The sequence below is a fragment of the Hibiscus syriacus genome, unplaced genomic scaffold (assembly GCF_006381635.1).
Source record: "Hibiscus syriacus cultivar Baekdansim isolate YM2019G1 unplaced genomic scaffold, ASM638163v2 tig00111542_pilon, whole genome shotgun sequence".
Taxonomy (NCBI): domain Eukaryota; kingdom Viridiplantae; phylum Streptophyta; class Magnoliopsida; order Malvales; family Malvaceae; genus Hibiscus; species Hibiscus syriacus.
In genome coordinates, this window is record NW_024063115.1 from 60,177 (window position 1) to 73,818 (window position 13,642).

Below are 13,642 nucleotides of genomic sequence, written 5' to 3' on the forward strand. Positions count from 1 at the left end.
ATCTTGCAGTCAACAGTTTGTCAAAACCAGCTTCTGAAGATCAATATGGAGGGATTTCAGTAGGAAGGAAAACCAGAAAATCAGAAAATGAAAATGGAGGAGAACCGGAAAATCCCAGAACTCGGTTGTTCATGAAGATCAATATGGACGGGGTTCCAATAGGAAGGAAAGTGAATCTCAGTGCCCGAGGTAGCTATGAAGAACTCTCACTTGCCATAGATCATCTATTCACTGGTCTGCTTGCAGGTTGGTTTGCTTACATTGTCTTTGCTTTATGTTAACTTGTGTTGACTGGCCCATTACACATTCTTTTGCTTGATCAGTCATTAGTTGTTAGTTTGTATTGTTTGCGGACATTTTGAGAATTTTCGTTTTACTGGTGAATTTTGCAGGGAATCTTCAAATTCGAGAAGGGTGTTTTGCAGACAACTCCCCTCACGTTGGTCGTTTCGCTGTTTCGTCCTACTATTTTCCACCTTCGATTGCAAAGAAGATTATATCTGGTGCTACAACTAGAGGGTTTCTTTTTATGAACTGTGTGCTGCTTCGAGATCAGCATTGCTTGGTTGGGTTCAGCTTGCTTTAATCTAAGGCACCGAGATCACATTGAACAAATTGTTCAGTCAAACTCAGATACATGCCTATTATGATGATCGAAGAGCCAGCACCGAGTGTGAGTGGCATTTGCCTAACCAATTGAGAGTTCCAGGCAGGGTTCATCGATTTCATCTTCATGGTTTGGATAACTTTTCGGTGGTGGAAAGAAAGCCAGAACTCCAGTACCATCACTTGAATACAAATGAAGTGATAAAACCACTGTCGGGAATTCCAGCCAATTTGATGTGTTTTTCAACTTATACCGAAATGGTCGGAATTTCTGATTCATTCCGTTTTTTTCCTTTAACATAAACCTAGATGTTATTACAAAATCCAAATTACATATAAACAACCCAATTCATTATTAGCATTGGAACTCCCAAAATTAAAGGGGAAAATTTGACAACTTACATAAATGAATGCTGACCCTTCTCACCCTACTAATTTTTCTTTCTTTTTTACTCCTTTGGTTCTAGTTCTACCTGTTACTCTCAAATTACATACAATATAGGACATCAAAAGTAACTCAACAAAATAACCTTGTTAACATGTATGTATCTCTTTAGACGGTGGTGACTCATAACTGCCAAAATAGGTCAAAATCATTACTATACAATGAACGGTCTTGAATCTCTAAATTCGCAACATGCCAATTTATGTGCTGTGATTGGAAAAGCTTACATAAAACCAGTCCTGCTGGGAAAATCCACAATTCACTTTCATCCCTGCATCCGAAACCGCACCTCGTGTTAAGAAAGGATATGGTATTATGAAACAGCTTACTTTGTACCTAAGAACATCAACTTACATGTTAATATTCCATGGCTGAAGGTTTGGGGTCTGTTTACTTGATGATGACTGACTCTTATGGTGAATATACCCACAAAGAAACGCAACAACCTGTTGAAAGAGTAGATGATTACCAGATATTCAGTCATTGGAATTGTGAAAAAAAAATGACCTGAACAAAAGTATGTTTACAGAGGGACAAGGATATCAAAAGATAGGGCAACTTACGACATTAACCAAGGATGTTATGTTCCACAAAGCATAGACACGTGCAAGACCTGCAGAACGCCTCGGTCCATGACTGAATAAAGCATTTATGCCAGCAGGAAAGGGAAGAAGAATGCCGAGAGGTAAATAAACAACGCCAGAAAGACGTCCAACAATGAAATTGAATACAACAGAAGGAACGTAAGCAACACTAAGCTAAAATCCCCTAAAAGTAGTATTGATATGACCAAGCCAACAAGATCCTGCAATCATATAAACAAGGTGTTAAGCGAAAGATTTAAATCTGTATATAATTTACAAGAAACTATAATACAACCCCTTAAATTCATATGAGCTACCTGGTGACCGACAGGTTTAGTATTGTGGACTATGAAAGAGAGAAGGTAAAACAAATCTCTCTTCTCTTCAAGCATTTGTATGTTGTTAGTATCTATAAGCCTTCCGTAAATCCTCTTCCGCCTTGCAAAACCTTCACTGCTTTGGTGACCTTGGGCTAAAAGAACCTCTCTTTGATAACCAGATTCATTTTGCATGTCCGTGGTCTTCACACTGAACCAAACATAAAAGTAACAAAGTTATTCCAAATGATAGAATCAAATGATTTCATCACATGCATGCTCACATAATTTTTAAAATGTTCAACACATTGAATTTCTTTCCATAAAAAAATTCAGGTATAATTACTCCACTTTAGTTTCTTGGGCTACTGCCTACTACACCCACAAGTCGTCCTGTTTGCAGGTATATATTTCCGGTGTTCAACAAATACATGGTCAAAGATGCCAGCCAATGCGTCCTTGGTACCAACCACATTGAACTGATCCAAGTTCAGAAAAATAATGGTGATCTAGTCACACACATATTACCTCGACCGTAGCTCAGTCCTGACTCCATTATTTTCCAAGGATACAGGTTCTCTTTCCTCTTCAACAGAAGACACCAAAACTCCATACTGGTGGTAACCATTAGGTGCAGCCTGAAACCAGGCAAGACAAATGCATACACCATAGATTCTCAAAGCAGGATTAGCATGGGTTTCAAGCCATTGCAAGACAGGTTGAAATGTTACTCTCAACCGCCCACGACGAACCAGGCGTAATTGTGCATTCAAACCAGCCACCAGTCGATACCAAGTAGTAGGGGGCACAAACTGTAGGGGTTACAACAATGAAAATAATTCATTATAACAGAAACTTCAAAGATGAACCATGCTTTCACCAATTACATGGTTAAAATATTAAAACTGACCTGACTCATAAGACTGGTAAGAATGTTATCGTTTTGAAGGGAAAATGGAGCCATATAACTTCCGTCGCCTCCAAAAATTATAGCCATAGGAAACCTTTGAGGGAGCCGAGGAGGAAGGTCTGTTCTCTTTTCATCTCCGCCAAGGAAGAAGTCCACATAAGCAAGCATTAAATCAGAAGTTGCAGATACCTACAGTGAACAAATATCAGAATTTCAAGTTTGAAGCTACATCCAAGAATTATGCTTCAACAGCAAAATTGTATAAAGTTTATTTCAAACGAGTAACTACATAATTAAGGCATAATCCCAAAAAGTTCAAACTGTAAGACTTGCTTGTTCAGTTAACTTTTTAGTTTTTTTACCCAGAGCAACTATATTCCCTGATAAAGCACTGGCTCAACTAATGATGTGCAAACATTTTCATCTCCAGAAAAGTAGTGCATCCATCTAAACCATGTATTAAAGGAGCCATCTAATCGGTCCTTTGGTTATACTTTATAAAACAAATTGATTAAAGAATTTGAGTATCTCCAGAGTATATAAGAACTTCAGGCTGGTACATAATATCTACTCTGGCTTTCTAGGTGATATGCATCACGATGAGTAGAAAAATGTCTACAAACTAGAAAGTGGATAGCAAATAAAAAGGCATCTGTCTCAGTATGGTTTAAAAAGATGGAGCCAAAACAGCTTTGAGATTGACCCAAAAAATCAACTACAAGATGCAAATCAAGGAAAATGAACCCGTTATAGTAAACAAATTAAACCAAGACCAGAATTATATAGAAACCTTAAGCCCCTCATAGAGAGCCCGTGAACGGCAAGAACGTAAGCAGGCATGGTCATACTCTGATCGCACAAACTCCCGTAATTGTTGCAACCTCATTCTTCGACGCCATTGCTGCCATGACCAAGCCAGGGGATATGCAAGAATAGAAAGAATTGTGTAAATTGCACCTTCCCACCACTGGTAAGCAGCTCTTACGTTAATCTCATCCACAAATGTGTTGTATGCACCCTCATATCTGCCAGGTCAAGTACATCAAATCAATGTGAAATAATAATGATAAAATATTAATAAAATCCAGTATTCTGAACAATTGGAGATTACATTGCAATGTATGAGAACCAATTCAAAATAAAAGATAGCAATGTACTCACACAATCTCTCTTATTTCATCTGGAGGAGTGTGGGGCAGAAGCCAAGGTTCACTGAAAGTATTAGGACCCATGAAATACATTCTGTGCACATGACTTTGTGATTCCTCAACTCTGTTCGTTTCCAATACCTGAAAGCAACAAAAGGCACAATTGAAGTCAACCAAGGGGGTAATAGAAAAAAGGAAGGGAACGATAGCCCAGCAAGGAAAAAAGAAAGCTTAGAGAATATAAATATCAGCATAGATGACCAGGAATTCTATGAAACAAAAAAGAACCAAGAAATAAAATTTGAATACCACCTCATTTAATGACTCCAGAAATGGGAACGAATGATCTATTTGAGAGCCATGCTGAGTTGGGGCTGGGCCCGGCAATTCGTCAACTCCGACAAATTTCATTCGTGCAACACTTAGCACTACGGCTAAGAGGATGAGAAGACCCACAAGAAGACAACAAAATAACCAAGGTCCCCCAAATGTGTAAATTAACTCTTCAAGTGCTGTATAGCAGTGTGGCATGTGATATCTGTCTGAAATGCATTTGTAAGGACAAGGGGTTTCAGCAATACCACCTGTGATTAAAGGAAAGGTGTTTGGATATCAATTTGCTATAATGAAGACAATTTTTGAAATTAGTTTATGTTAAAATTGGAAAAAAATCACAAGCAGTATAAATCCAATTTGATGTATAAATTTATAAAGAGGTGGCCAAAATCACAAACAGTATAAATCCAATTTAATGTATTAATGTATCTATTTGCCGTGATGAACATAATTTTTAAAATTGATGGTTAGCGAATTAATCATATTAATGTATAAATTTATAAAGAGGTGGCCAAAATTTAAAAGGTTTTAAGGCCAAACTAGAAATTTACATTTTTTATTAATTGTTAAAGCTATTATTAATAGGGCTTTCATCAACTTAGATGCGGCCTTGGCCCCAACTTTAAAGCTTCAACTCGCCCCAGTACTTCATAAAAAAAAACCAAAAACTCTAGTACGAGAGCAGTATGCCATTTTTTTGGCAATTTGAATCAATTATAGGACATAATCTACTCGACACTGAATGTACCTCGAACAGCAGTATAAATGGCACGAGAGGGAAGCTCCCAAGCAGGACAAGGATGACAAAGAGAACTGTCAGATCCACTAACATTCTTGTAAGTACCAACAGGACATGCCTGGGAAAAAGCAAAAATAGTAACAAGCTCAAACTTTTAAAGGCTGAAAGTATTATCATTTTGTATTGGTTCAAGAGAAGAATACAAGGATTTACAAACTAGTACAAAGAGAAATGATAGACTTCACCAATCATTACTTTAAAACATATACTTCCTAAAAATCTCACTCATATAAAATGCCCAGTAAATTCAGCCACATAATTGGACCGGATAGAGATCGTTTCCCTCTTAAAACCCAAATAAGTCCAGCATTTAAATGAAGAATTCATGCTAATTGGTTATTGTAAAGCATTGGAGTGGATTAAAAACCCTGGTTCTTGCCCAGCCTTGTTCGAATCTTTGGTGAAGGAAATTTGTGCAGTGGCAAATAAAAATGTTATCCTTAGGCACACTCAGAGATGTTGTAATTGGAAGGCGGATGAGCTTGCAAAGTCAGGTATTGGGTAATTATGTGTAGTTTATGTTATTGTTTTGGTAGGTAAAGGAAGCTTAAGTTGTAATAAAAGGTGGTAAGCTTGTTCCTAATAGTGAGTAGGTATTAGATAAACTGGCAGTGTAGAGTGGGTTGTTCTTAAGGTAGTATTTCGGTTGTGTATGGGTGTATTGAACTTTGGATGTACTTGGTTTTACAGGAATAAAATTTTTGAGGTACTCTTTTCCTTCCAATGTCCGTCAAGCTATTTTAGTAGCTTGATGGTTATGAAGGGGGGTTTTAATGAGACCTCCCATTTTAATCAAAAAAAAATTCCAAGTGCTTCATATAAAAGTATAGCCCCAACTACCAAATTTCTTAAATGAAAAGAATCTGAAAATTGTCAGAAAGCAACAAAATTGCCAACTTACCACACAAAACGTCCCATACAGCCCCTTCGGACAAGCTTTACCAGTCACTGTTCCATTTTCTCCACAGCCACTCTCATTTCTACCTAATCCTCCCCTTTAAAAATAATAAAAACATCACTATGATATCGGGAGGATAAACTCCAGAAACAAGCATCAAGGACAAAAAATAAATTACGAGCATAAACTATAAGGCAATGACAGAATATAAGGTTCAACCAATCATTAACGCAACCAAAGTGCCAAGTTAATTCAAGAAATTAACATGCTTCACCATTCACCGTTTAATTAATGACACCAAGATGAGATTTAAGCATTACAACATAACACATTAAGCTTACTACCCTAATATAACCCCAAAAGCAAATCTTACAATATAGTAATTGCAGCTTGAGTCTTCAATTTAGAATTGTCAGATACAGAAAAGCAAAAAAAACAACCATTTCATGAAATAATACAATTTTCTCCATTACTTATAGTATAACAGAAATTCTACATAAAACAATTGCATTTCTAACATATCCATAAAACATTCACCATGCAATAGTATTTGGGATTCGACACTTCTGAGTTAAAAGAATGTGCATGCATTGATTAATATCTAAGTTCACTAATAGCCTAAACCCAAGAAAATAAAAGAGGAAGCTATGTGATAGATAATGCGCAAATTCTACATTTAAAAGCTTCTTATCAGTTATCATACAAAATCATTTGGTTAACAGACACCAACTGGAGTAATGATTGCCAATGTATCATGGAACTAGACATATTATCAAACGTGTAGGACCATCAGTAACCTGGTAAGTAACCTAGCATTTAGAAAAAGAAAATACATAGGAAACAAACCTGGAATAGATGCTTCCCTTCACTCTAGCAATAGGCTGGTACACATCTCCAGTGGGAATGTCTGACCAATGAAAATGAATCCTTCCACCTCCTCCACCACCACCCCCTTTGGGACTACCGAATCCTCCTGCACTTGAAAGAATAGCAGATTCACCAAGAGTCAATGTGTGTAGAAACAGAAGTACGGAACCACCGGAGCCACCCCCAGGAGCGATGCTTGAATCATTAGAAACTGAAAACTGCTGTTGCCCGACAGTTTCTGCAAAACTTTCTCCATCAGCCCTCACAGCACCCTCAACAGACAAACTTGATAATGGATGCTCCATGGAACCCATCACTGTTCAGACAGAACATCTAATGAAAAACTAAAGAACAAGTGTAAATACAAGCAGTATTCAATAATGTTATGTTTAGCTGGAAGGACGGAAATGGGGAAGGTCAGATTTTTCTTTTTAACCTCAAAAACATATTCTGTAGCTCAAACATTAGATTAAAACTTTTTCCTAGTTTTCCCTTCTCCGTCCTTACTAACAAAAGAGTAAGAGTTTAAGACAATACAACAACTCAAACATGGCTCCATGACCCCGTTTTTCACATATATTGGAATTAATTAAACCTTTTCAACATTTCCAAAGGAAACAAGACCCTTAAATCACAAACTACCCTTTGCTAAGACTTGACTATTAGAATCTTCAGAAATTAAATTGAAGAGCCATAAACATATGCCCATGAATTTTATAAAAAAAACATAAGCCCATGAAAAAAAATCCTTACCTATGACACCACCACCTGCAGTCGAATCAGCTGAGCTCTCATTTCCACTTCCACTACCAAGTTCACAGGGCAACTCAGAATTCCCATATGAATTACCACCCTCAGCACAACTACCATTATAACAACCAAGGCCCCCTTTACCACCATGACCACCACCACTGCCAATACCATTGTCTAGAAAACTTCCTCTGCCAACGCCACCTATGCATCCTGTACAAGAACAAAAGCAAGCCCACCCCATTATAACTTTTAAAAATTTACAAGCCCATCTGTAGTTTTCTTTATTTCTCTTCAATGCAAATAAGAAATTATTAAAAGCCATAAAGACCGCCTTTATGAAGGAGATGATTTGTGTGTATAGATATGTTCGAATGTGTAGGTACTAGGTATGCACGGTTGCATGTACACAAACGTGTACATATATAGAAGAGAAGGAAATTGAAGTAAGTAGAACCTAAACCAGAAACATACCCATCCCAGAAGCACTGATTATTCCAGAAGACTGCACCGATATCGTTCTTGCCCGATGGAAATGAACAACAGACCCCTTGATAAGACCTTCAACAATGATGTCCTCAACTCGGCATATCTACAAACCAAACTAATGAACTAGTTAAATAAGCAAAATTAAGCTTACTTCTTAGTTCATTACTGCACAACCATACCTGGAGAGTAAAAGGCAGAGACGAATTCACATTGCAATCTTCAGGTGGATGAAATAGTTCAATGGGGCAATCTTTGTGCTCACAGTAAAGCTTTGGTGAACTGTCAAACAAAAAGAGAATAATCAGGTATATTATAAAAAGGTAGGCATCTTCAATACAAGGGAGATACAACAAAAATAATAACTTACATGACATAAGATGATGCATCCTCTAGGGGACCACGTAAGACAGATCCAGGTCCAACCTTCATGCAAAACAGATATAGTTAATCCATTAACCATACAGAACCAATTCATACAGTATATATAAATCCAGCAGCAAATATTCATCGAACTGGTTAATAGCATTTGGAAGTTTTTTTACCATACACTTGGCATTGAATGTGAGCCATACTGTTCTATTAACTCTTATGATGATTAAAACATTTAATAATAGCTAAAGAAAGCTAATCTACCATTCATGGACACGAATATGGCAGGCAGGAAAATCAAGAAAATAACTACAAATTACATCGAATTTACATTGCTTTATCCTTGAAAGAAGGGAAAAACAGTCCACCTGTTAAATTCATGCTTCCATCAAGAAAAGACTTCCATAAAAAATTGTATATTGTGCTTAACATTATAGATCACAGTGAAACTACAAAGAAACCATTGTCCTTACAACAACTGAAAACAAGCAGCAAGATCACAAATGAAAATCAGAAAAACAATAAAACTTAAATGAGTTACCACTAGAGAAATAGAAAAGAATCCTCGTTACCCAAAGCTGTCAACCATTAATGTTTAACGAGGTCATACACCTTAGCCTCCTAATTTGAATGTTCCCAGAAAATTTACTTTTAACCATATAAAAGAAAAAATTTCAGTCCAACAAAATTCATAAACTTTGAACTGAGAACCAATCAATTAGCACAATAGGATAATCACTTACATTAATGCTGTAAAATAGTGATAGGACCAGACGTTGTGCTTCAATTTTATCCCCTGGTCCAGATAAATTCAATAAACCTTGTCCATGTACTCCCAGGTTTGCATTGGAATGTATGACTGATGACTCCTGTGCATGAAAAAGAGAGAAGGATAGAATTGTCACGAATGATTACATTCTGAGAAAATGCAATTGAAATTACAAAGCTGCATCCAGTTAGATACCTTGAGAATGACTAAATTACTACCCTCAAGCCACGAAGTTGCAACAGTTAAATCTTCACCACCATTTATAAGCATTTTAGAATTCCACATCAAGAATATTTTCACAGTCATGCGTAAAGCCCCATATACCTGATATGCATAGAACAAGGAGATCATAAAGTATTGAAAGCATATTACAAAAAATAGGGAAGAAGAAAAATGAGGCCTAAATGGTCAACTGATTAGCAAATATGGGGAACATCGCTTCACATAATGATAAAAAGAAAAAGGAACAAAAGACTTCATCACTCAAATTCAAAAGAGAATTATTTGTCACCTTGATTATAGAATCACTCATTAACAGTTCTTCGGCTAATAGTTCAAACTCTGAAGTTGCATAATGTGCTAGCCCAAAGCTCAGCACCCCGCCACATAGAAGACTTATCTGTCCTTGCACCTATATAAGGAACAAAAAATAGAATTAGATTCCTCTTGCCAAAACGAATTTTCTCTATAACGCGCAAAATCATATAACATGCAATTTGAAAGAGCTGAGACAAGAGGTGGCAAAAAATAGAGATATGCAATTATGCATACTCAACAAACTATTAACTCAGATGCCTAAAGATGGGGAAATTAAATTAATTTAAAAAAAATTGAAACAACCAAATCCATTAGAACTAAAACCCAGTAATACCCCTGTGTTTGGAGATATCAACATTTTCTAGTATCTCATTACAAAAAACTTAAAGTTCCCAAACCTGAACACGACTCCAAAGCACTGGAACACTGACTCTGGCGCAATTTTTAATATAGACATTAGTCCAAAGTGGCTGGAAAGGAAACTCAGGAAGAAGTGTTTCCGTATCTGTTGACATATTAAAATTGTTAACTGTGAGACTTCGAGGCACATCATCATAAAGGGTTCCAGCAGCACCAGCATTCTCAGGGCAGCCATGGCTAATTCCTCCTGAAAGATAACTATCAAGTGAATACCAAGCAGTCGCCATAAAAGGACAAAGTGGGAGCAAAAACAAACAAATACACAATATGATGAAATCACAAAGCTTCAAAGTTGTTTTCCAAGCTTGTCATCGAATAATATTCACTCATATGAAAGTAATCCATTTATTTCACTATATATTCCAAAATACTCTAATCATAATTTCTGTTTTGAACCACATTTAAAAAAATCTAGCCAATCTTTTGCTCATTAGTTGTGAGTCATATGAATATTGCACGTTCTTTTAGCAAGTTGAAAAAGTAATAAACTAGCATTAAAAACATTATGTGAAAAGCCTTAATTTGTTAATCTTAATAAATACTGAGCCTTTTCCTGTGATCCATCATAATGAAAAAGGAAAAAATAAGAAGTATCTTACCATGCACATAAATTTTTGGTTCATCATGCCTGCTGAAAATATCAACAGCAACTCTTCCACCACCCCCACCACCAAAACCATTACCTCCACAGGCACTTATCCTGCCAGCTCCAATCCTGCTCTTCAGAACAACAGATACTACAACATTAAAACCCTTAGCTATAACCAAGTAAAGTAATGACATTCAACCCAAGTTTATAAATCAAAGATATTCATATAATTAAAATGAAAGGAGTAAAAGAACATCCAGATAAAGCATATGAACATACCTAACATGAAGAAAAATCAATGTTTTCAAACAAGTAAATAAGTTGTAAGAGTCAACAATGGTTTACCCTCAAAACTATGGTAAGCAGAGCCACTTAAACACCCACTTAAGTATCATTTTGTGAGACTTGGTAATCATCTATTCTCATTGTTCCCTAAATTCTTTCCGCTTAACAAACAAACACAAAATAATCATCCAACTACGGGAACTAAATAAACCAAAGCAACACTAACTAGAGAGAAGCATTACATTTTATGAGCTATGATATAGATGGAGCCACCTGAACCACCACCTCCTTTACTCCCACCATCAGCCCCATCAGCCAACAAGCTCCCATTCACCTCCAATAACTCTTTAATCACCAGTTTTACGCGGCCACCGCCTCCCCCTCCGTAATCCACTTCCTTACTTGTTGACCCTCCTTTGCTACCATAACTCCAAGGCTCCTGCAATGAAGACCACGAATAAGCATCTCCACCCCATACATCCTCCGGCAGCTTCCCCTCCTCTACCAAGCAACTCGCACCTCTGCCACCATGACCTCCGCCCGCTCCTTCTACTCCCTGAGGTGTCCCACTAGTCTGTGCCGGTGGGTCCCCAGCCCATCCCGTAGTATTCACGGCCGAGCCATTGGAAAAACTAGCGTTATAAGCCGTGAGCTCAAAAGTACCTGTAACTATAGACGAATTTTCACCAAGGGAAAAGTTCCCGCTGATGTTTAGGGTTATTGAACATCCCGAAATGGGGCATTGAAACCTAACACTGGGGAGTATGTTGAAACTACCCTTTCCCGCTATATAAACATCACGAGTGAGGTTCAAATCGTCCACAATCTTACACGTAGTATCCAGAGAACCTACCCCGCCGAGATCGTCAGTACAAGAGACTGACGGGGCGTGAGGAGGCGGAGGAGGAGGTGCTGGAGGAGAGTAGTCTTGATGGAGCAAAAGAACCTCCGAATCCGAATCGATTATCGAAAAATCCGATTCAAAGTCCGAAGAGGAAAGAGAGATAACGAAGGCGATGGAGAAGAAGAAGAGGAAGGTAAAGAAATGGAGAAACGGATAATGAAATCGAGCCATTCACTTCTGCTGAAAGTCATCAGAATGGAGGGTTAAGATTTTGTTTTCGGTGGTAAATTCGTCGGTTCGAAAATATACGGGAATTGGAACCACCATGAAGAAACAAACAAAAGCAAATTTAACGATGATTCTCTGTAATATTTTGGGCGAAACTTATCAAAGAAGACAAAGGAATTTGAAAACCCTAGAAATTAGGTTTCCGTATTACTCTCTGCAACAAAATTAAGGATAATAATATTATTATAATAATAATATGAGTTTCGCACAGAAGGGAAGAGAGATAAAGTAATAAGATGGGAGCGCTTTAAGGCGATGGAGAGTATCAACTACGGTAATGCTTACCTGCTCTTCTTTCCTTTTCGCTTCTTGATTGGTTAAGGGACAAATGCCTCGATTTTGAAACCATTCAAACAATGAAACGTGACCGGTTTTGGTAATTTCTGGATCATTTATGGATTAATGCTCGTTTTCAACCCCTGTCAGTTAGAAGGACTCAAAACGACGTCGTAGAAAGTGTCTTGTGAGATTTAGAATATCTACCTCCCTGATTAAATAGATTAATTAACCAATGTCTGGCACTGGCAAGGACAGTGGCGGGGTAGGTAGAACGTGTGAATAAGTTGAAAAGGTCAGAATTTTAAGTTAATAAATGTGTCGATTCAAAATATAAATTCGATAATTTTTTAAGGTTTAAAGTAAAAATATAAGGTACTCAAATTATATATTCTGTTTGTTTTAAGTACCTAGATTATGTTTTGATCAAATTAAATCCTTAAATTATTTTATTTAATTATTTTAAATTTTGTTATTTTTTCAATTAAAAAATATTTTTTACCAATAAGATATTGACATATGATATAAAATTAGGTGCTTTTTTTTATCGAAAAATATCATAGGGGCTTAAAGTAAAAAAAGAGTTATAATTTAGGAACTTATTTTGATAAGAAAATAATTTAAATAATTAAAATGACTATATATAATAGTTTAAGGACTTAATTTGACCAAAAAACAATTGAGGTACTTAAATAGAAAAAGGTATAGTTTGACAACCTATTTTTGGTTTAAGGCTTTATTTAAACCTAACATACAGAATAAGTAAGACGCATCCATAAATATAAGAAATTTAATAAATAAAAGCCTAACCGGTGTTGAGAGTAACATATTATTTGTAGGTTAAAGTACATCACAGATAATTAATTTATATTTAAAAGATTATTTTAATCCTTTTAAATTTTTAAAAATTGTAAAATAATCATTAAATTTATTATCCTATTATTGCATAAAATTATCATAAATAATTATCATTTTCTACAATTGTGATTAGAATTATTTCAAAATTAGTTCTTTTTTTGGATTTTCAATCTCCGCTTGCAAGTCAACCTCTTTGATCTATTTTGGAGTCGAACGGGCCACCTTGCTTGCTTTGATATTTTGGATAGGGGTGCACGT

The 13,642-nt window shown here is 36.4% G+C and overlaps 1 protein-coding gene across 1 annotated transcript; it reads right to left on the minus strand.

Moving 5' to 3' along the window:
- Window positions 1-944: 944 nt before the first annotated feature.
- On the minus strand, window positions 945-12,451 carry LOC120164746. Its single transcript, XM_039174411.1, is given in 23 exon segments — window positions 945-1,322; window positions 1,406-1,497; window positions 1,615-1,742; window positions 1,745-1,856; window positions 1,953-2,163; window positions 2,481-2,764; window positions 2,863-3,051; window positions 3,653-3,887; window positions 4,024-4,151; window positions 4,323-4,594; window positions 5,095-5,203; window positions 6,047-6,140; window positions 6,890-7,226; window positions 7,664-7,873; window positions 8,135-8,252; window positions 8,329-8,428; window positions 8,517-8,572; window positions 9,262-9,387; window positions 9,483-9,611; window positions 9,799-9,918; window positions 10,223-10,431; window positions 10,844-10,959; window positions 11,361-12,451. Coding segments are annotated over 23 exon segments (4,356 nt in total). The 5' UTR covers window positions 12,194-12,451; the 3' UTR covers window positions 945-1,174.
- Window positions 12,452-13,642: the final 1,191 nt, after the last annotated feature.